The sequence below is a fragment of the Rhea pennata genome, chromosome 5, assembly GCF_028389875.1.
Source record: "Rhea pennata isolate bPtePen1 chromosome 5, bPtePen1.pri, whole genome shotgun sequence".
In the NCBI taxonomy this organism is placed as follows: Eukaryota; Metazoa; Chordata; class Aves; order Rheiformes; family Rheidae; genus Rhea; species Rhea pennata.
In genome coordinates this window covers 7,889,892-7,914,017 of record NC_084667.1, presented here as the reverse complement: position 1 = coordinate 7,914,017, position 24,126 = coordinate 7,889,892, and the positions used below count along the sequence as shown (strand labels likewise).

General features: G+C 40.8%; 1 protein-coding gene across 1 annotated transcript; it reads left to right on the top strand.

The window, feature by feature from the left end:
* The first annotated feature begins 3,173 nt into the window (after positions 1-3,173).
* Positions 3,174-4,756, top strand: GJD2 (gap junction protein delta 2). Its single transcript, XM_062577175.1, has 2 exons — positions 3,174-3,244; positions 3,913-4,756. The coding sequence occupies exons 1-2, from the start codon at positions 3,174-3,176 to the stop codon at positions 4,754-4,756; spliced, it is 915 nt and encodes a 304-aa protein (XP_062433159.1).
* The last annotated feature ends 19,370 nt before the right edge of the window (positions 4,757-24,126 follow it).

Below are 24,126 nucleotides of genomic sequence, written 5' to 3'. Positions count from 1 at the left end.
CATGCGATTAATAATGGAAGTGCAAATAATTGCAGTTTTCATACACCTTTGAGTGCTACACTAACTCTGAGAACATCACTGCTGGTTCTTATCAAGTCTGTTCATCAGAGCTCTAACTAAGGACAGCACTTCGCGGTTCTAGAAACTGCACAGGTGAGTTTGTGAAAGCCCAAACTCCTTCGAGCTTTCCAGTCATCTTCAATGTACCCTGGCATTATGAAAAAGATTTCCTCACTGATTTTTTTCTTTTTCCCCAAAGTCACTAAGGCCTTTAACCCAGTGAATATTCCCAAGTCTAAGGCCAAATATCTTGCATATGAATATGATTGTAGTGGAGCATACGAGATTACTGTTAGAAAAGAGACATCATCTACTTTGGAGTGAGATCCAGCTCCTGCAAGAACATGCCTGAAAATATTTAACTTTAAACTCTATTTACATCAAAAGCTATTTTAAGTAGTGCTTACAGGCTTGTAACATTGATGATAATGTAGATTTTCACTGATGATATTTTTCCTCCACGTTTCCACAGCTGAGTTACCAACTTAAAGCATAACTGATTACACACAGCAAGTACTGACTGTTCATTAGAAGTCCAGCATTTGATCTGATCAAAATTTGGTTACTTCTTTTCTTACTGGTCATGAAAGCTCAGATAAATGGTCTAATCTAATGCTAGAGAACAGCATTTGTAGGAATTCTTCTCCTCTCTTCAGTAGTTTCAACCATGGGCTTTCCCTCACTGATTGGTCTTGCTAAACAGGATTACCACCATTAGCTTCTTGTTATATTCCCCACCATCTCTCCTTTTATACATGCATTACTGCTCCCTTTACTATTTTGATTTCTCTTTTTCAGATCCATCTCCAAACAGATGCTTTGGGATCCATATGACACACTTAACCGTCAGGGTACTTAGCTAGATACTAGATTCCCCTTGAAAGAAAGAGAAATAACCTCTTTCTTTCAGTTATGGTATTACAGGCAGCTGGAGATTTTTCAAAGGACAAACAAAAAGCAAATGCAGGAAGTGTGAGAACCAGCTTTCAGGGAAAATACAATAAGAAGACAGTGATAATTCAGTAATTCCCCACAGTGTGGGAAGGAAACAATTCAGATTATTGAATGCTTCTTCATAGATCACTGATGGGGAGAGAAGAAAAATCTACCTATTTCTGTGCAGAGGTATGTGCATTGCTCTTCTCTTATTTGAGAGCTTCCTAGTTCAAAGATTTGAGGATCCAATCAAGCAACCGACTTAGTGTCCTGCGACTCAGAGATCCATCTGCACTCTCCAACTGAAAAGGCCCCAACCTTGGAGTGTCTAAAACACACACAGATGTCTTCTACACAGATGAAGCTTAGTCCCAATATTCCCAATATGACTCTTAATGTCATTAACACAGGCTAGAATTGATTCATGAAAGAAATGTGAGCAAAACAAAGGACTACACTGTTCACAGTGGTCTGAGCAGTTCTGCCACCGAAACAGTCTGATTTTACTGAGTTTGGCTGGGGGAACATTACGGTCCAGCTCACTAGAATTTTTCCTATATTTCTTTTTGATGAGATTAGTATGGGAAAGTGAACAGCAAGTATGAAGCTGTAGTTGATGTTTATGGAAAAATACAGAATATATAAGGTTCACCACTTTAGAGTAAAGTAGCTGATTCCAATTGGCGTCAATGGTTCATATGGGATTGTTTTGCAGTGCCTCTGGTTCAGTCCCTGAAGGCACACACAAAATAGAAAATACAATTTTAAACACAATATAATAATTCAGGGGAATAAAATATGTAGACTGAATACAATGCAAGGATTTATCCAGAAAACTTTATTCTTGCACAGTTTGTGGATGATTTATGTGAAGGTTTGGTGCCCTTCCTAGCATGCATGCACTCTCAATCTCCAAATTCTCTGGAACAGCTATACACATATTTTATTTCTCCCCAGTGATATTTATATTGTGCACATATTGGTAATTAGGTGAGAATGAACACGCAGTTTTAAGCCCGGTATCTTCCAAGGGTAAGCAGTGCTAACAGGCAAGGTTATCGCTCCACGACACCGCTGCTTGGTGAGCGGCAGAACACGCGCTCACGCTTTGGGAGGGCAGCAACGCCTGGCAGCCCCCGGGAAGGCAGGTGCTCCTAGCTGCACAGGCCGGCGGGTCACAGTCGCACCCCAGAGCAGCTCCGCAAAGCAGCATCCGAGGGGCAGCGCCTGCTCCCCGCCGGACTGCCCGGGGCCGGTGCGCGGGGCCGGTGCGTGGTGGGCGGTGCGTGGGGCCGGTGCGCGGAGCCGGTGCACGGGGCCGGTGCGTGGCGGGCAGTGCGCGGGGCCGATGCGCGGCGGGCGGTGCGCGGGGCCGGTGCGTGGGGCCGGTGCGCGGTGGGCGGTGCGTGGCGGGCGGTGCGTGGGGCCGGTGCGCGGGGCCGGTGCGTGGGGCCGGTGCGTGGCGGGCGGTGCGTGGGGCCGGCGCGCGGGGCCGGTGCGCGGGGCCGGTGCACGGGGCCGGTGCGTGGCGGGCGGTGCGCGGGGCCGGTGCGCGGCCCGGCGGCCCGGCGCGGCGGTGGCGGGCGCCTGGCCGGGAGCGCGGCGCTGCCTGCTCCGGCTCGGCTCGGCAGTGAAATAAGCCTCGTGCCAGCGCGGGCAGCTCTTCCCCCTTCCTCCCCCCTTCCTCTTCCTCCTCCTCCTCCTCCTCTTCCTCCTCATGTATTTATCCCCCCCCATTTTATTGTGTTTATTTATTTATTTTCACCAGAACAATAAAAATGAGAAAATCCGAGCGCTGCATTTGGCTGCTCTCCACCAACCTGTCAGTGACGCAAGCGGGGACTACTTAAAGGCAGATTAGAGGCAGCAAGACATTAAAAGCCAACCTTCCTCCCTCCCCGGCGCGGCGCGGGGCCGCGCCACGAGCGGCGGCCGCGGGGCCCCGAGCCGAGCCGAGCCGAGCCGAGCCGGGCCGGGCCGGGCCGGGCCGGGCCGGGCGTCCTCAGGAGAGCTGCCGGGCCCAGCCACCTCCCCGTCACTGGACTGCTGACGGCAGGAGGGGGTTGCCGGTTTGTTTGTTCCCTCCCCCACCTCCCAAAGGAAAAGGAGGGGAAAAAAAGGAAGAAGTGAAGAGATCCCCGCCGCTTGCAAAAGTCTTTGTCTCCGGATGAACAGCGATGGGGGAATGGACTATTCTAGAGAGGCTACTGGAAGCTGCCGTGCAGCAGCACTCTACTATGATAGGGAGGTAAGGGCTGCAGGAGGGGCTCCGGGGGGCTCGCCTCCCCTGGCCGGGAGGGCTGGGGCGGCGGGGCCGGCCGGGAGGGTTCCCTGCCGCGCGGGGCACCGCTCCCCCGGGGCTCTCTCCCTCTCTCTGTGCCTGCGTGGGATGTGTGTGTACGCGGCTCAGGTCGCCGAGGCGAGGGGCTCGCGTCAACACCGCCCGCCCCGTCTCCGAGGAGCCGGGGGGCGGTGGGCAACCTTGGGGGAGAAGTTGGCGGCTCTCCTCCGCCGCCGGGGCAGCCCGGTGCCGTGGATTTCCGCGCTTTCGGGGGCCCACGCGGTGCAGGTGATCGCCTTTCCTCCAAAGCCGGGGTGGGAGGGGGGGAGCTTTTTAACGGCGGATGATCCGCACGGACGCACGCGAGCGCGCCGAGGCGATGCCGTGCCCAGTGCGCGCCCCGCGCTCGCCGCCGCCGGGATTTAGCCCTGCCGCGCCCGCGGCGCCCCGTGCGGCCCCGGCCCCGGCCCCGGCCCCCCGGCCGCGGCCCCGGCCCCGGCCCCGGCCCCCCGGCCGCGGCCCCCTGCGCGGGGCGGCGCGGTCAGCGCGGACAGCGCCCGGCCGCGGCGCGGTCAGCACCGGACAGCGCCCGGCCGCGGCGCGGCGGCGCGCTCTGACCGGCTTCTCTGTTCCAGGATCCTGCTGACCGTGGTGGTGATCTTCAGGATCCTCATTGTGGCCATTGTAGGGGAGACGGTGTACGATGACGAGCAAACTATGTTTGTGTGTAACACGCTGCAGCCAGGCTGCAATCAGGCTTGTTACGACCAGGCTTTCCCTATCTCTCATATAAGGTACTGGGTGTTCCAGATCATCATGGTGTGCACTCCCAGCCTCTGCTTCATAACGTACTCTGTTCACCAGTCTGCTAAGCAGAGGGAACGGAGGTACTCCACTGTCTTCCTCACCCTGGAGAGGGACCAGGACTCGATGAAGCGTGAGGACAGTAAGAAAATCAAGAACACCATTGTCAATGGGGTGCTGCAGAACACCGAGAACTCCACCAAAGAGGCAGAACCAGACTGCTTAGAAGTGAAGGAAATCCCCAATCCTGCTATCAGAACTACAAAGTCAAAGATGAGGAGGCAAGAAGGCATTTCTCGATTTTATATCATCCAAGTGGTCTTTCGAAATGCCTTAGAGATCGGATTCTTAGTGGGACAGTATTTTCTGTATGGATTCAATGTCCCTTCCATGTACGAATGTGACAGATACCCTTGCATTAAAGAAGTAGAGTGCTATGTCTCTAGACCCACTGAGAAGACTGTATTCTTGGTATTCATGTTTGCTGTCAGTGGGATTTGTGTGGTGCTCAATTTGGCAGAACTGAACCACTTGGGCTGGAGAAAGATCAAAATGGCAGTGAGAGGAGTACAGGCAAAAAGGAAATCCATATACGAAATCAGAAATAAGGACCTGCCAAGAATGAGCATGCCTAACTTTGGCAGGACTCAGTCAAGTGACTCAGCTTATGTGTGAGGCTGTGACAGAACTGAAACACTGTGCCAGGTGGAACAGACCCAGACACCATTAGAGAAAGGTACATTGCTTAGGCAAGCATTTTATCAAACCACCAAGAAAGCCATTAAGGTATTGGATCTGCACTTACTGAACTAGATGCAAAATGCAGTGCTATGTAAAAGACTGAAAAAACACCTATAAAACCATGCTTGATCTAGCCTTACAGCACAGTTACTATTATTATTCTTTTTCTTTCTAATGACTGGGTGTTATCTTTCGATGGAGCAGCTTTTTGGTCATCATTAGGATGAAACTACAGTTTGGATTGTCTAATTGTCGTAAATGTGTAGAATGTTCCTATTAAAAATCTGCAAGGATACTCTATATGGGGTGGGGTGGGGTGGGGGAAACTGTTGCAATGTGCAAATGTAAGCATGTTTTAAAAGGAGGGTAATTGCACTGTTAGGAATCTGACCACAGCTTGATCAGGATATCTGTGCACACCTATTTCACAGATGTCTGATATTATTTTCTTTGTCCAAATCACAGCATTTATTCCTGGTATGTATTACTAGCTATTTTCTAACATAGTTTGTACAACAATTAGTAATGCTAAACAATAAATGCAGAATATAATTTCGCCATTTTTTTTGTTTGCCTGTCCACACACACACCAGAGACCTTAATCATCCTACACTAGTTGTGACCTACAGAACGCGTCAGTACATTTCAATTTATTCCCTAATACGTGCATAAATAAGATGGAGCTGGTTTGTGTCAGAGAAGTTATGTATTTACCTACAATTACCTATGATGACACACATACCAAAGGAACAGAGTTCATTGCTTTTAACTGTGAATATATCACCTTCTCTCTGCTCTTATTTATATAAGTGCCATACTTGAAACATCTAACTCTGTACTTAGTCAAAAGGTTGTCTTGGGATACCAGCTGGAGTAAAGTGATTTTATACTCTCCTTTGTTTATTTTATGCTATTTGTTCAGTCATTGCAATGGTGTAAAAAGCAGCTAAAATCTCTAATGATAAATAAAGTACTTGCCTTTTTTTGTAAGTCAGAGAGATTTGCTCTTCTTTATTATTGCATAGAGGTTGAAATAATTGACTTACAATAATTCTTCAGGGTTTAAGGTGTCTTGTTGATATCCTGAACACTAAGTGACAAAACTTGGGAAATCAGGACTATCCCTTATGTCTGTATTCCTCCTTAAACAAGCCTTCTCTGTCTTTAAAGCCTGATCCAAAGCCCACTGATACCAACAGCCTTCTTCCTGCTGATGCTAAGGGCGACATAGTTGGCTGCCAAGGTCACTCTGGGAATAGCCAGAGTACATTCACCTATAACTGAAACAACTGCAGCTCTTCATCAGAGAATCCAAATAGCAACTGGAGCTTTTCTGCCTTCTGACTAGTTCAAAAATCACACAGTTCATGTCCCGTCAACTTAATAGTAAGCCACTAAGGTAGTCACAAATGAATCTCTATTAATAGTGGCCGTTTTACCATAGGACACAAAGTTTTGCTTAAGGACCTTGTTTAACCACCATTGCAGTCAAGACAAAATATCACAGTGGCAACAGTAGGAGTTGGATCAGGACTCAGAAACAATACAAGTGTTAAGTAAATGGTATCTTAAAAGAAAAGGGCCAAAATGATGTCGGAAAATATGGGGATACTTTATAAATATGACAGGGAGACAGGGGCTCAGAACTGCAAATGAGCTCTTGATTGTATTTTATTTTGGCCAGACAATAGATTTTACAGTATTTTTGCCTGAAGACCATGCATACAAATCTTTTCCTCTTGGCTTACAGTGGATATGTTAACATTTTATTCTTGCTATTTGTGAGCATTGTCACTTAAAAAATGTCGATTAATGCTTACATAATGTATTATCACGTTCATCTGTGGATTTTTTCCTTCCACTCTGAAACATGAAAAGACTGAGTTTTGCCATATTTTTAAATATTTTAAAAATAATTTTCTTTATGTAAAAAAATGAATAGTTTTTCCAGTTTGATTATAGAAACCCACAAAAATGGATTTCTCAAGTGATTCTTTGTGATAGAAAAACACATTGATATTGCTAGTTGACTGCATGCTCACTGTGAAAAACTGCATGTTATTTTTAGAAGTACAACATGGCAGCTAAAAATCTCCATCTGCAATATAACAAGCTTCTAAAGATTAGTATTTGACATGCAAATCCAAGTCTGATTTTCATTTTGCAGAGTCCTGGGATGTTTTACAAAATCTCCTTTTGAGTGGAATTTGAAGGGAAAAATGTTGTTTGACAGTAATAAGCATTGTTATAATGTTAAAGAAATAGGATATTTTGTGCAAAGGGCTTGATTCAAAGCCAATTAAAGTTGGAGGAAAAAATTCCTACTGACTTCTTTGGGCTTTGGATCAGGTTCAGCATAATTTCCTGTTATGCAGAAGCCCTAATGTGAGTAATTTCCAGTAGTTCAAAGCAGTATTTAGTCAGAACTAGTCTTGAAGGTGCATGCCTGATAGCTATTAGTTCCTTAAAATCCTGTAGATAAGATGAAGAAATGCTCTGTTTATAAAAGTGAGTTTCAGAGACACAGTTCATTATTTCATACAGTTGCACATTTTTTACTGCAGTAAGTTGGGAGTATTCAGAATTTTGTAAGAGAAATATATAAGGAAATACAAATGTTAATTTTTGCAGCAGAATCAGTGATAACCTAGGCAAAGACTCATATTTTGATCAACAGAAATGCAATCCTCAATATTTTCACTAAACAGAATGTGGCTTTTCTTATTTCAGAAGAGAAGTGAAATGGTGTCAAGGGAGCAGTTGTTTCAGTCCTCCTTTTCGATTATTATTTTTCATTTCTTACTGACTACTTGTCATGAACAAGAGAAATAGTGCAAACTCTTTTTTTTTGTCGATGTATTATGTCAGTCATATGATTAATGCTAATGGACTGTTTGCACGAGAGCAGACTATTTATTCATTTACAGAATAAATGCTTTAAAATTATCACAGCAATGGAAAAGTGTGTTAACTGAACAGAACTGAGTGACCATGAAGCTGAATGGAACATTACTGCCTACTCCGGCCTTGATCCCGCCTTACCGAAATCAATTAGAGTTTTGTCACTGATATCTACGGAAGAATCAGACATTAGCTATGAACATTCAGTTTACATTTGTTTAATTCATTGCATATCCTGTTTTCTGCTAGTAGGCAGTAGTGCATTTCTTGATAAATGCAAACAGAAAAATTATGATCGCTAAGCTTTTATGGAAGGCTGTAAGAAAATCTAATGCAATATTGATTCTGTGGAACTTTAATATTATCTCATGTAAAATAATGATGATTATTTAATTTATATGTAGTCCTTATCTCGTGTTTTTCAAACCAATGGGAATTTCAAAAATAATTTACGTAGTGTTTTTGAACCATTTTACGAGATGTGTATAAGTTGCAAAGGCATATTGTAGAAAGGTTAAAAATACTTAGCAATTGCTTTTCATGATAAACACTACGTTTGGCACGGGTAAGCTGAACTGACTGTTCCTGTAATTAGTTCAGCTTTATTGACCATTGACTTTGAAGAAATATAAAGACTTATGTGTTTCTTAAAGAAAATCTGCAGAATAAGAAGATCAAGGGAGACAAACAAATCAAGGCAGTGGTGAGATAGATCTAGAGCTGCTTTTCGCTGGAGAAGTCAGAAGTCAGAAAGGTTCAGAAACTCCCGAGAGGGCTCAACACTTGTCCTGCATTATACCTAACAGGGGAGGACAGAGCCATTGATGTGCAGGGCTGTAGAAAAAGAAGTACGTGAAATGTTAAGGATAAATGTGAGGAAGATTTTTTTCATCTACGACTAAGGGTATAGTCATATTTATGTTAGGGCAAGAGGATTAAAAAGATGTATACTGTCCTTGCATCTTTCTGCCTTTATTTTATTTGAATGCAGATGTTCCCTTCCCCTTTACTCCTTCAATGAAACCTGTTAGAGTCTTTGGTTTGATCTGAAAATATAGAAATGGGATTAAAAAATGGAGAGGCATGAAGGAGAAAACAGGCATAAATTTCTTCATTTGGGGTCTGATGATGTTCTTTCATCAATGATGAGACTTTGTCTTTTGTAGCACCAAGTCAATTCCCAGCGGAGGAGAAACTCAGCTCCATTATTTCATGGTATTAACAGGGGAGATTATCTTATTTCTGTACTGCCCACCCATTCCTGGAAATTTTGTTGTACTTTTTCCAGATGTTTTACTTGTTTATAAGCTTTGCAAAGTTAGTATCAGCTAGTAAGCCTAAAGCCAGATTCTAAGCCCGCTTTCCTCCACATCGAAACACTAATGATATCTGTGAAGGAAAACTGCGTTGGGAAGTACTTCATATTCTCTCTGTTAACTTGCGTTTTAGCAGTCAGTCGGGAGTATGAAGTAAGTGCAGTCAGATGATAAAGAGAATTTCATAGAAATGCATTAATAATAAGCCACCCCCCATATATATTTTATATATATAAGCATATAATAACACATCGTAACCACACAATATATAAAATAACCATATAACCACATATAAAAATAATATATAAACATAATGTTATATGCAAATAGATGCAAGATGTATCTAAATTATATTGCTATGCCGTGAATTGAACCTCAGAGATGGATATAGTGCAAGTCCCATATCCAAAGAGACCATTAAAAACCATACGCATAACCTGTGCATGTTCTCTGCAGTGTTCTGACCGGCCATTTGATGTATAAATATAGCCATGAAGACCCTTTTCCTGTGCAATTCTGGGGCTATGGGCTACACAAATTGCTATAGCAAGTTTAACTGGCTAGCTAAGCTGTAGTCAAAGGGAGCCATGCAATTCATAGCATTAAAATCTATCAGCTTTTTTTAACAGTGACAGAAATACAGGAGGAATCAGATCTCTAGCTTCTGGAAACCCACATATACAGTTACCTTCTTTAGCCCCCCCCCCAATATCTCCCATATTCAACAGAATGTGAAAGTAAATCTATTTTTCCAGTATGTGGTGTGTCTGGAAAGATGGACAGAGAAAGGTTTACTAGTACCTAAATAATAATTAATACATTTTAAATTGATTAAGAAATTTGGGACTTCTGGTCTCTCTCAACGAGAGTAGAATTTTACTGCATCCAGTTTCTCTAGGAATAAATTTTATGGTACATAATTAAAAATAACTACGGTTTTTGAAATATCTTATGAAGTATCTGCTGCCTTTCTGATCAGGCTTTTTTTCAACTTTTTTTCCCAATGAAAAGGGGAAAAATTTCTGTCTGAAATTGAATGAGTCTCCATTTTTGAAAAGATGTCATTAATTTTTAACACGATTTTAAAGTCTGTTAACAAAATCTTTTTTGCAGAAGTGCTAAAGTAAGATGTTCTTAGCATCAGCAGTGCCGCATTGTCTCTCTAGAGGGTGGTTTCTTTTTCAGTCGCAAGCTTTGTTTGATAAACTTAGAAGCTTTCTGGCAAAATGTACGTTGGGAAGGGATTTTATAACAAGTTTTAGAATGGCAGGTTATGAAGAGATATAGATTAAAGAAGCAAATGGGGGATGGAGGAAAAGTAAGGATTTGCAGGTATTAAAGAGAAAACAGCTGGGCTATGGACTTACTTTTTTCTACCTATGCAGTTCAGGAATAAAAGCATGTTCAAAACACTTCCCTGAGAAGACACACAGTGTACCCTGTAGTATCTCTTATGTAATAAAAAGAATTTTAGAAGCTATTTAGCAAACGTTTTTCGTCTTGTTCATTGAAGAGAATAAATGGTACATTACAGTGTCCAAAGTCATCATGAATACGAGTGTCCCTGTGGCTTCTCCCAGCCTTCAGCGAACTTAACACATCTGGAAGTGTTCAGAATGCACCACGTTCTCCACCGGTGGTCTGCAGAGAAAACCGTACTCCCCTCGGAGAACAGAGCGTCGTGCGGGACGTTACAGGGCTAGCAGACCTGCATGGGGTGCTCAGATGTAAAGCGTCGCGTTAAAGAGCGATTGCGGTGAAAATGCATTGTGAATAGAGTCCCTATGCAGAACCTAAATATACAGCAACTTTCACATTTGCACTGAATGTGATGTACTAAAGGTTTAGGTGCTTTGAAGAAGGATGGTTGTCCTAGAAATTGCTTTATTTTTGCCTTAAAAACTCCGAAAAGGTCCTTTAGCAATGACCTTTCTGTAAGAAGGTGTGTAACCATGTATATATTTATATATAGTAGATCTGTAGTTTCTCAGAGAGAAGATTCCACATCTGACATCATTACATGTCCTCAAGCAAGTGTGCTTAAGCAACGTGCAGTTTATAATGCATTCAGCTATCGGTCCCCATTTTCTCATATGGAAGGGGGTATGTAGCTGTAAGAAGAAGAAAATAATTTGTTGTATTTTCTATATATTTGCACTGATCTCCTAGAAGTGAAATACGTCAGATATCTATCTAATGAAAATATACAAGTTTTTCAATTTATGAAAGAGACAGAAGCAAATTCAATGTGAAATCTCAAGTGGGCAATTCAGAAAACAGATTTAACTTTTTGACGTTAGCTGCACAGCATCTGTGTTTTTTCTGCACAGTGCAAATTTTCTTGATCTTCTTAATCTTTAATTTAATATTCTAGTTATTAGTTATTAGTTATTATTTGGATTATACCTCCAGAGATGTATATTTTTCCTATTGTTTTTTCTTTTCTAATTATAACAATTACTTGAGACTCTAAATATATTTTCAAGTATTTTAATTTTCAAGGAGTGTCAGCTTTCAAGCATAGTCAGCGTTTTCACCAAATTTGCATGAGATAGAAATTGTGTGTCAACGGAACTGTGTTTTTAATTAAAAAAAAGGTAAGTCCAACTTCTTTCTGTAGCTGGATTTATTTATCACTTAAATTGTCACTCCATTTTAAGAAATCAAATCTCTGTTTCTTCATGTCATTCTCCTTTCGATCAAAACTTCAGGGTTGTAGGCAAGTAGACACTAATGATTTTGTCTGCCTTCACATAGAGAGACCTTCTATGCGGCGTGCTTTGTCTCACTTTTAGATCAGTAAGAAAACCATATGTGAGCAACCAGAAGAATCACAGACCTTGGTGGCACATCAAAAAGGACATGAATTTTAGAGTGACATGGGTCTTGTAAATGGAATATGCTAAACGAAGTCAGTATCTATAGTTCAGTCACACATAACTGAGTGGATATCGTTGCACTGCATACTCAGTCTTTCTAACAAAACAGCAGTGTGGCTACTGAGAGCCTTTGTATTAAAATCATTAGTTCTTAAATTTTCAGAATGGTTGTTTAAAAAGTTCTGAACATTACGTAAAGATTTGAGAGTAATTTTGAAATTGGCCCCATTTTCTTAATTTAAGTTACTGAAACACCAACAATAAATACATCTCTGTTGATAAAAGACTATATTGCTTGTATGCATAAACTCTTGAACTTTGTCTTGCTGACAGTATAGAGAAAATGAGCTTTAACTGTACCACCTTTATTACATTGCAGTTAGAGCATAGAAAGAAAGTACATTTCTAGTACGTTTTATGAATTTGGCAGCATGACTTTGAACATTAATGGGAGTCATGCAGCTGAATCTTAGTGTATCAAGTGGAATATATTCATGCCATGCTGTTTACTCAACAACATGACCTTTCTACTGTAAATTAATACACTATTTTGAGCTCACTTTAAACTGATTAAACTTTGAGGCCCTTCTGTACTCTCTCATGAAAACATATATCAGGCAGAAGTTAGCTTGTCAGCATGAGCATACGGTTGTCTAAATTTAGCCTATTTTATTGAAAAGGTGTCAATTTTGATACACTGAAACTGTCACACCATAGGAATAGCAGTTTATGCTTTGCAGATATTACACACTTTATAGTGATATATTGTGCCAAATAGCTATGCACTGTTTGGAAATTTGATTCCTCTTGGTGGTAAAAAGCCTATGAATTCTTCCTCTATTTGTTCCAATGACCTTCTGCTTTGAATAAAAAAGAAATGAAAGATTCATGCCAGTAGCATGCTCAGGAGACTTGGCTATGCTAAGCTCCCCGACAGTGCTGCCTCCTTAGCAAACATGTAAGTTTCTAAAATGAAAATGTAAAAATGGATCTGCGGTTAGAACATCAATCCTAGTCAAACAGGACTTCAGATCAGAAACTTGGCATGCAGGTTTTCTACTATAAGGCTGTAAGAGTCGCTACGGGGCGGTGTCTGCTACTACAGGGCTGCTGCAGTCTGATATGCAATACTTAAATGTCATTAGCATGTGAGGTAGCCACTGGTTTGAGTGCCTATCCTGAAGGTGCGGTATGACTTGCACGCCTACTAGAAATAGCTAGAAATCCTAACTTTGTTTTTTCCAGTTTCACTCTTCATGCAACGGCCAACATGGGGTGAAGTTAAGCGTCCAGGAGACGGTGTTTCCTCCCAGTCTGTCCTAGGACGATGGACCATATTCTCACAGGAGCTGAAATCACAGAGCTGGCTCAGGGCTACTCAGCAGCGTGCGCAGAGCTAAGGGAGGGAGCGAATAGGAGCTGTCCTTGCTGGTTTTCGACTGCTAAGGAGAGGCAACAATTGGCAGCCGTGATTATCGCGTGCCCTCCTCTTCGCCCCGTCCTCCCTTCTCGGAAGCAGCTATCGCCTTGCAGGAGCAGCCCTTCGCCGGCCTCGGTGGCCGTGGTGAGCTGGCCGCCGTGCCTGTCCTGTCCCGCCTGCCAGCACCTCGAGGGGCATGTGAGGGGCCCAGCAACCGAAAGACTCGGGCGTTTGGCCTAGGATGGCTTCTCCGATCTTCAGCAAGACATCAAGCATTTTTCCCATGCAGGACAGCTGCCTGCAATATGGAGACTTGCCTTGGGCATGAGTATTCATGTGTTCAATCCATAGCACAAAATAGGATCTGATAAAACATGAAGGTTATTGAATGAAATCAGACCTTAATTTCTCACTCGCTCAGAGATATACGTGACAAAACTCTCTACTTTGGATCACTCCTCCAGAAAAGCTGATTTATTATAGAACTGAGACCTATGTTTCAAGGTGAATTCTACCTAAGGAAACATGAGGTTGCTTCCTTCAAGCCAGTTAGAAATCCTCAGACTTATCTGAAGAAAGGACATGCTGTCATGTGCAAAATAGTGTGACAAGTAAAAAAATTAGGGGAACATTTTCTCAAACTTTCCTTTTCATTTTAAAACAGAACAGAGAGTATAGATGAGAAAACCTCTTCCTTTCTTACTTCTGATGAGCAGAGTATGCACTTGGCCTCTTGTTATACTTTTTATAACCCCTCCTTCTAAGACTCAGCATACTCAAAGATCCAGAAATGTTCCATAGTGAAAATGAACATACTTAAATACATAAATATCCTCAAATGAAAAGAAGATAAAGTTTTAGGATTTTTTGGGGCTTATTTTGCCAGGAGTGATCTGTTACTGTTTGTACCTGGGATGTCATTTTCTTTCCTCAACTATGTGACAGAATTTCACCACAATTTAGCGTGAATTGACTGCACGTTTCTGTTGCAATTCAGCCCTGTGTCATCTCCAGCACAGAAGTGAAGGTAAGAGCCGGGGCCAGTGACTTCTTAAGCCATCTCAGCTATTTTTTCTGCAACACCTCTCACCACTCTTAGAGCAGATTCTGAGTCAGCAAGACAGCTTCTACTCTTCAGTAGCCTGTGCCAAAGTGCTTCCCTGGGTTGAGGCATCAGGCAATGAGCCCTGATCCACAGCTGTTGCTGAGGTCAACAGGAAGAGTGCCACAGCTTCTATAAAGGCAAGCTTTTTTTCTAAGCATTTGGAGTTTCTGTCTAATAAATAGAGCCCATATTTTCATCTGAATTTTTCATCTTATAGAAGAAAAATGTAACCTTTTTGTCTGCCTTACAGGGTATTACTGACAGTACATATGTGCCGAAAACTCAGAAACTGGAAAATTTTGACCATCTCTGATTCATACTGTCTTACACACATGAAGGGATAGGCCCATTTTGTTGGCTGTGGTGATTTAATGATGATTTAATTCACTCATTTTGTTAACCTGGTCAGTTCAATTAATAGACTGCATTTCAGTCCTTATTCCTGTATCTCCATTCTTACTCATCTGTTAGATATCTGTTGACAAGCACAAAAGAAAACATCTCAAAGCATATAAAATACCTCTCATAAATATTTTGTTAGAATCTCAACAATGGTCTACTTGAATAATTTTTCACTATTTTCTTGCAGATGGCAGGTCTGAGGCTTAACTACAGCAAAAGAGACAGCAGCTCACTGCTGCCTGTCTGCTTGCGAAGATAATGAAATTCTTATCTGCAATATGCTCTGAACAAATATTAGGACATTAACACTTGACTGGAAAAGACTATGCAGAAATGTTTGCAGTATAGGTTGTATATTGTGGTCTGGATTTTACTTCCTTTCATCAGTATACAACTGGCATAACTCCACTGAAACAGTAGACTCAGTCCAGACTCACATCTCCGTGACGTCAAGTGAAAATAGAATTTGGCACTGTTTTTATAAGTAAGCTAGATCATGTCAATATGAGCACTATGGAACTTCAGATTGATATCTTTTTTATTATTTATTTCAGTTATGTTTTTGGTCAGCCTGCTAGTTTTGCATGGAACTCACATACAGGTCAAAATGCCTTGTATTTATTGTGAAGATCTGCGATTCTATAGACTCCCTAAGTATGTTTAAGCTGCCCTTTCAACTCTTACAAAAGGCAACATTCTCAGTGCTTCTTATCATTGCACAGATGTCTTAGGCCTGGACTAAGATGGACTTGCATCTGGACTGTTCTGTAGTTGGTTAACCATGGGCTTATTTTAATTTCATTAGGTGACTTTTAAAAAATAATGACAGAAACACTCATGAAGAAAAATGAGTCACTCAGCCTCATGGTACAACAGAACGTAATGTTAACATATTGCGAGAAAATGCAGTCACCTTTAATTTAAGGATTATATTGTGCAACTCCTTCTGCTGAATTTAGAATATATTCTTATTCCTGACTGTACTCTGGGAAATGTGCACATCTCCTTCTTCTATCTCTTGCTGCCATTCATCACAAGGAACATTTGTATACTTCAGTTATATGCACAGGAAGTTCTGCCTGACCGTGAGGTGGAATTTCTTCACTGTGAGAGTGACACAGCCCTGGACCAGGTTGCCCAGAGAGGTTGTGGAGTCTCCTTCTTTGGAGATCTTCAAGGCCCGCCTGGATGCAGCCCTGTCTACCATGCTCTAGGTGACCCTGCTGAGCGGGGAAGTTGGACTAGATGATCTCCAGAGGTCCCTTCCAACCTTACTGATTCTATGATTCTATATAGGTGGGTTCAGGCACTGTTACGAGCCTGACCATGGTGCCACAGAACTCAGCCCAAGATATTAATGACTTTGCTGTGTGCTGAGGCTCAATTGCCTAAGTTTAAACTAGTTCATGTTTCATTATACTCCACTGCAGGCAATTTAGGAATTGTATCCTCGGTGATCTGTGGGTTTTCCATGAAACTTTGGTGGAGCTACACTGTCATAAAAAAGGAATGGTAAAAAACAGCCTTCTTTTCCTTACTGTTATTCTATTGCAAGATAGAAAAGGGGGGAACATTAAAAGCCCATAATAGACTAAGAGATCTCAATCAAAGCTTTATGTAAAAAATACAGTATGCTATGTTACAATAGAAATTAAAATAAGAAGAAGTTCAGATGTGGATGTTTAGTCTCTTCTGCATGATTTATTTGCTTCATTTCCATCTTTGAATGTATGAGAAGGTGTTTTTTTTTTTCTTAAATACAACTTTTTCACTGACTGCCTTTTGACATCTTATGGACAAGCAATGACTGTGATCAGTCTGGGTCACAGACAGAAAAACAATGACAAACATAGTTTACATAAGATCAGTAAAATCAGTAGCAGAGTCAATATAGGAAGCTATATAGGAAGTCCTATAGCTTATAGGAAAATACAAGGCCAGTAAGCTCGTGGAAAAATCTATCTTAAAAGGTCAGTATTCCACTCTGTAATTATTAGTGTTCTGCTCTTAATGGTGTGTAAACCCTTATTCTTAATCATTGGAAAGCTAGTCAGGCATCCATTTGATTGTTAGCTGACACATGGCTTACAAAGGTGAGCAAAAAGAACTTATTTTCTTGGCAAGGTTGAGTTAAGTAAAGTTAATGACCTAAATCACACCAGTGTAAACCAAAGTCTTCTCCTATGTAGCATTCTTGTAACAAAGTAAAATGACTAAGTCACCGTTGGTGTCTCTGAGCAGCTGAAAGCTGTTTGAGAAAGAAATTTGTGGATAAATAGCTCTAAAACTTCCCTAATGCTGTTGACTAGGTTAAGCTGCTATATTAAAAACTGGTGCTATGAATTAGTTTATTCAAGTTGCAAGAACCTGCCAGTAAATGGATTTCACACATACTTCCCTGCTAAGTGTCTTACAACGTTTCAGAGAAAGGAGTGAGCAGAAAAAAAAAAAAAGCTGCACTCTTTCAACCTAGAGCTCCATCCTTTATGCCAAGTCAGGTGCTTATGACTCTACAAACGCTCTGCAAAAATAAAGCAAGAGCTAAGGGTTAATTAAGCCTGCACATCTGTACAAGGGCAAGGGAGGGACAGGATATGTTTCTTGTGAAGGATCAGCCACAGCTGAAGATCCTCAGCTGTTCACAGTTCAAGGCCTGATAGCTTGAAATTGGCTCTATAGGTAAGGAGGAGCTTTGCAGAAACTTTTGATGGGGAAGACAGGTGTATAAATTCCCTGAAGAACATGTAACATTGATCATGTTTTTCTTGTGCTAACTGGAGGCAGCTGAAGGACAGAGCTTCCTATGGTCTTCCTGCAAGGAGGCAGCATGGGGTGCTGCTGAAGTTGCTCCAGTTAGGGCCCAGACTCTGCTTGGAGGTATGCCATCTTACACGTATTGTGGGTCTGATCACTGTCTACAACCCAGGACAACAAGAAAGGGTTGGAGTCTCTGTTTATTAATAGGCTCTAATTCTTTAAATCCAGCCCTAAGATGCTTATAAGGTGGTAATGTGTAATTTATCAGCTATCCTTGGCAAAAAAAGTTGAACAGAAGTGAATCTTATTATGCAAAAAACTTGAAGGTGAAAGAACAAGGGATTCTAAAAGTATTCTCCATATGCAGTGCCGTGACACCTGAGGAAACTTGATATCCGGGAGAAAAGTGAGATACTGATCTAATTGCAGCCTTCTAACTTCCAAAAAATGATTTAATTCAGTAGGTTACTGTTTACCAACTTTACGGGTCCACTTTTTTAACCATAAAATAAAACTCTGTTTTGACTTAGGGAGGAATGGATTGTAATCTAAAACTCGCTATCTTTATTTTTGCAGAAAATGGAAGTACATGTAAACTTGTGTTGAATCCTAGATCAAAAGTAGAAAAACAAAAAGTTTTGTGAAAAATGACAGTCAATGATTTTTATTCAATAGTGTGAAAATCAAGATTTTTTTTTTCAAAGTGACTATTCATTCAATTGAATATAGAGCCTTCCCTGACATTTTTTTTCTACTTGTTTAGGATGCAAATTCCAGGTATGTAGTTGCACCTCTGTTTGAAAGAAACTTCAGTCTTCTTCCACGAGTAACAAATTTGTCAGCCTGGTTCATTCCACTAACCTGTTACCTTAATTTATGTATTTCCTTTTAGAATATGAAAACCTTGTAACTGATCTGCTTGTATTTATTCTTCCATCTAATTGAAACTAAGTGTTGCATGATGTCTTGATGCAAGGCTAATTCCAATGGCCAGCCCTGCTATAATGGTTCTGAGACTTAACAAAGAGAGTGGAGAATCATTATCACATTCTGTCACTTTCTTGATTATTTAGTGACTATAACATACAAAAACATATCTATGTGATTAGCTTTTCCATTACTTTTCCATTTTGTATTTGTAGAGCAAATGTTTCTGGCTTGTCAATGTGATACAAGTATGAAGGTTATGCCTGGCTCTTGCCAAATATGAGCCTGTGAATTCATAGCATGCCCTTATTGCGCCAGAATCACTTCCAGTAACACTTGCTAAACCCAACAATTCTCTTTTTTTCTGTGTAGCTGCTGTGCAACGTAATCCTTATTTCTTTTCAGTGTTGCTCTTACCTTTATCTCTGTCTCTCAACCAGCACGTGCTGTTAGTACCGATGTACAAGTCAGGTTCTTTAGACTTCCTGGCTTCATTTTCTATACAACTAACAGCATCTTTTTGTGACAAAATCATGAATACTATCAGAACATCATGGGATGGCCAAATAACATGGTCTTGGTTTTAAGATAACCAGGGAGTCCTACTGTTCGCACAAAGCTAGAATTTGGCGTAGGATACAAACCTGCTCACGAAGACTAAAATGCTCTATGACATGAGCACCTAAGTTTAGACCAGGAAAAATTCCTTCCCGTTTGAGCTGACTGGAAGATTTTCCTCTTTAACAGGAAACTTTCACGGATGTTCTTCATAGCTCATTTGACAAAAATCTGCCCTGATCTAATTTAAATACCTGTTTCACTTTGTTATTAATGGAAAAAGACATAGCAGAAAACTAAGGGAAAGAATGGACAGAACAGGCTATGAAACAAAGGAAATGCTGTAATACAGGAATAGATAGAATACAGAATATGAATACCTATCTTTAAAATCTACATAAAATTAATTCTAATTTACTAATTAGATCATGCTGGTATAAAAATAGAAGGCATTACTTTTAAAAAATATATATACGTGTAATACTTATTACATTAAAAGTAACTGTCATTCACATCCGATTATTCTAGCATGTGCACCCGTACAAACCTATTGACTTCCTGTTGGTTATCTGTGTGCATCTTAGTGTAGAATTTGGTCCAGTAACTTCATCTGCTGTCACATAAAGTAACCAAATTATTTTGATTGGAAAATCTACAGGGAGAAAAATGCGTATATCTGTATGAATTAATCTGATTACAGTACTGCAAGATGGGATTTAATGATTAAATACACTCTGTTCTCTGGTAAAAACAGGTACCAGATGGTATGCATAGCAAAATATGTTTGCTCTATACCTGTGGGTTTTGAAGCAAAATACAACCTTCCTAACAGCTGGCATACCACTTCAGGACATCTGAAAGTGCATACAGTGGACAGATATTATCGGATTACTGAATGCTATTTTGAGTAGATTTCATCTGATATTTCACATAGATAGTGGCATGAAACAATTAAGAACATCTATAACATACCAAAAAGTATTACTTCCAAATAGAATTTTATATGTAATTTGTAGATTGCTAGCTGTGCAAAAACTTTCTTAGAATAGTTGCAAAAGTCCTAAATAGTTTATTCCGTAGTTTCCATTGCTAGACAGAGAAGAGTACACTGAGAGTCACCAAAAAATGTGTTGACATGCTGGCTTATATATAAATAATAAATACTTTTGTACCTAAGGGAGCTGTTAAAAGAAGAAATCTAACTACAACAAACAATATCTTTTCTTTTTCAGTACGGCTGACATATACAACATTATGGTTCCAGTCCTACACAGCTTGTGCATAATTCTGTGTGCATCAGTAACTCTGCTACCTTAAAGAACTGCACACATGCATAAAGTTATGTTTGCATTGTTTGGAGGTTGGGGTTATGTTTATAATGCAGAAGCTGTAGTAGGAATAGCACAATGATGACAAGCCCAACATCCTCCTTGGGCTACTTAGGGCTTTTAACATCACTAAACTGCCTCTTAGACCTCAGGTTAGCTCAGGTATCTCTGCAAAACTCTTTAGAGTGCCACAAATAAATACATTTTTTCCCCCAACCTGGTCAGTTCTGTGGGTTGTTGAGTGCCTACTTTAAAGTTCCTAATGTAACCAAATTCCACTGTTTGCAGGATAGCGTGGTTGTAATCATGTGATCTTATGAGTTGCCATTTTTCATATCTAACATCTGCCTGAAACCTATATGTTCTTTTTCCTTTAAATCAGATGAGACATTTCTTCCAAATTAGGAAAGTAGGAGAAAAACACTTTTCTCTAGTACCTGAACTGGCCTATTGGGCTACCTGGTTAAATGTTCTGTATCCAGAAGCGTTGAGTGTAGGAGGAGTAATTGGCTGTGTGTGTGTATGTGTGTATATACATATATATATAAAGCTGATCAAATACATAAAAGACTGCTTAGAATCTCAGAATCGCAGAATGATTGAGGTTGGAAGGGACCTTTGGAGATCATCTAGTCCAACCCCCCAAATAGGAACGCTTTCCTAAAAGTATGGGTAAGCGCTTTGTAGTAGTGGAGCCTAGGAGTCTGGAAATTTACTTAGCTGGTTTTATTAAGCTTAATAGAAGTGGAAGGCTACAATGTGTTTCATGTATCAGTTTTGTTCAATGGGAATTTTTTCAGAGGATAACATAAATATTTACAAGAATTGCTGCCTGATGGCAATGTTTTCCAGGTGTTCAATGTGAAAAATCAAAAGTCTGAAAAAATATCAGGTTTGGATATGCATTTCTCAGAACCCTAAATATTACTCAGTCTAGTTGAATTTCCCTTCTCTGTCACCAGAGAAATCATTTTTCTTCAACTGAAATTGTTTTTGATGAGGGAAAAACTATATTGCAGAAGTTTTCCCTCTCTCATACTCTCAGGGCTGACCCTCCCTGAGCAGCTTTATTGATGGCACGTGTGCCAGATATTATAATACCTGTATTTCAAAGAATGACCATCCAACTTTTGCAATAAATCAATGAATTGTCATGCCATTCTCAACTGAATAATAGTAGTTTAGTTTGGCACGGAACTTAACGAATGCTTGAATAAATGTTGCACCGAATAACAATATTTTTCTGACCCAGAATTCAAGTGAAGCTGCAGTCTTTCCCTCTCTTTGCATTGGTAGGTAAAATTGGATAGCAGAAATTCACTGCTTCCACATCGCCAGTCCTTCTACATCCTCTGAAATCCAATCTGCAAAATAGTTTGTACCAGTTTTGACATTTTTTGTGGTTAAAATCACGGCTGTTCAGTCTGAAGCCTGATTCTGCTGAGTTCAGTTATTTAAATTCTAGTCTTGTTTCATTTTAATGTGAAACCAGAGGGAGTGACAGGAACATTTTTTTGTCCTTCATCACAGCTGGGAGAACAGGCCTTGTCAGCTGCGGCACACTGTCAGCCTGGAAACCTGCCATCCCGCGGAGAAAGTTTCTGCTCTAACCTTGCCGCGTCTCGGGGGCAGGTGGCCTTGCAGGCTCGAAGGCTGGCTAGCTGAGGCGCTCTGCGTTAGTTCTTGGTGAGACGTTTTAAAGGCTTATTACATTGCTTATTCAAGCAAGTCGTGTAAATAATTCACAACAAAGGGACTCGCGGATGAGGGCAGGGGCAGGTCGGTAGACACAGATCTCTTTCTGAGCGAGCAGTAAAAGCCCGGCGGGACGCAGTGAGGCACTCTGAATCTTATTTTCTGTTCCTCTTTAGTCTCCTATCTTTCTCCTGCCTCAGTGAGGGAACGCTGCTTGCACACCCACGCCAGCATCCCAACCAGGTCAGTCGCTCGTTTGAGATGCCAGCGTGTCTAAATTGGACCTCAGGATATATATTCTGATCCTGACCTCTGTGGAGTACTTGGGAGCAGACCCAAGTGCATTTGAGAGGCATATCTGAGAAATTTGAGAGCTACTAACGTTATCTGGCATTGCAAGTTGTACTGTTCCCTCCAAATCATGAGGAGACCTGTGGCCTTGCAGGCATATGGCAGATCTCATCTGGTGACTGCTTGTGACTGAAGAAGGGCAACTGAAGAGGAAACGGCAACCTCGGCTGAAGTGTTTGGATGTTAGAGAACATCAGGGCAGTCTCATAAAAGGCTGTTTGTTATCCTCAGCCTGCTTCAATATCCTGGCAGATTTGAGGACTACGTAATCTCTATCCTTACTCTTCATCTCAGTGTAAACAACAAGGATGCATTATTTAACTCCTGAGGTAATGCACTCCTAGAAGACCAAAGAATGACAGGCGTATTTGATAGGTTAGCCTTCCCACATCTTCAGTGGTTAAAGAAGGAGAAACTCTTAATTGTTATCTCAGTCTCTTCTGGATAGAAATAATCTGGTGCTTCTGTGGATTGTTAATAATTGATGACCTATGTGCACATTTACTAGGAAATTCCCACCTCATTCATTATCTAAAAGACATAAAAATATTCTGAAACAAAAGTACACTAAAGTCTAGAGGTAGGTTTGGAGAAGTTCTGCTTCTTTGTGAATAAAGATAGCAAGATTAAGTGTGGAGACGTGGGTTTAATGGTCCTTATAAGTAGTAGTACCCTGTCAGCCTGTTTTAATGAATTGGATTAAGTCACCCTTTATAATGAATTGGATTTTCAAGGTAGATAAGTTCTTCCAGGAAAAGTAACATACTCAAAATGAAGAAAAACAATGGCAAACTTTCATTAAAGGTTTATAGTGGAAGCAGAATGGAAAAGAACATTTTACAATTAAGGTCTAACATATGAAGGATGAATTTATCATTTGAATAGCTCAGTTTAAATTGGAGATGTAAGAAGAATATTTGGACTTTTCAGGGTTTATCAACTTTGCTCCTATAATCCTGAAAGCCAAGTTGAAAATTATTATTCAGCTTCCTCTTTATTCCAGTTATTCTCCCATAAGTGGCAAGAAAAGCCATATACTGAAGAGCTGCTTTTGAGCTCTCTAGTGTAAGGAACTACAGGCTCCACTTCTTCACTCTCTCTGCACTTTACTACATCCTTCTGTGGGAGGAGGTAGTGATTCCTTCAGATCTTCATAGACTTGGGAAAATTTGCCTCTGCTTTCCAATTCCCTTTCCTGACTACCTATTCCCTAACTGGGCACCTAAGGTATATCAAAAGATACACTTCAGTGTCTACAAATGCCCCTGAAATCATATTTAGGATAGAATAAATTTAGTCTTTTTGGTAATCATTTTTGCTCTTTCCACTTGCCAGTATCAGGCATAAAAAGGAGACCTTGAATCACTGCATTAGATTTTTGATAGTACCTCCATGAATCTATTTCTTCTCCTGCAATAGCTGAAGTTATGAAGTAACTCAACAAAAAGACATTCTTCCTATTACAGGAAAATAGGAAATACGTTGGGAATGGTAGAAATTATTTTCTGTGAAAAGAACTTCCCCTGGAGTGTAGCAGCAGCCAGAGGTCTGAGACAGAGAAGATTCAGATAGCTTACAAGTATTTTGTATTTATATATTTCAGTGTAGCAAGAACCGAAGGTCTTTTCCTGGTCTTGTGGAAAAACTCAAAGATTTCAAAGCGAT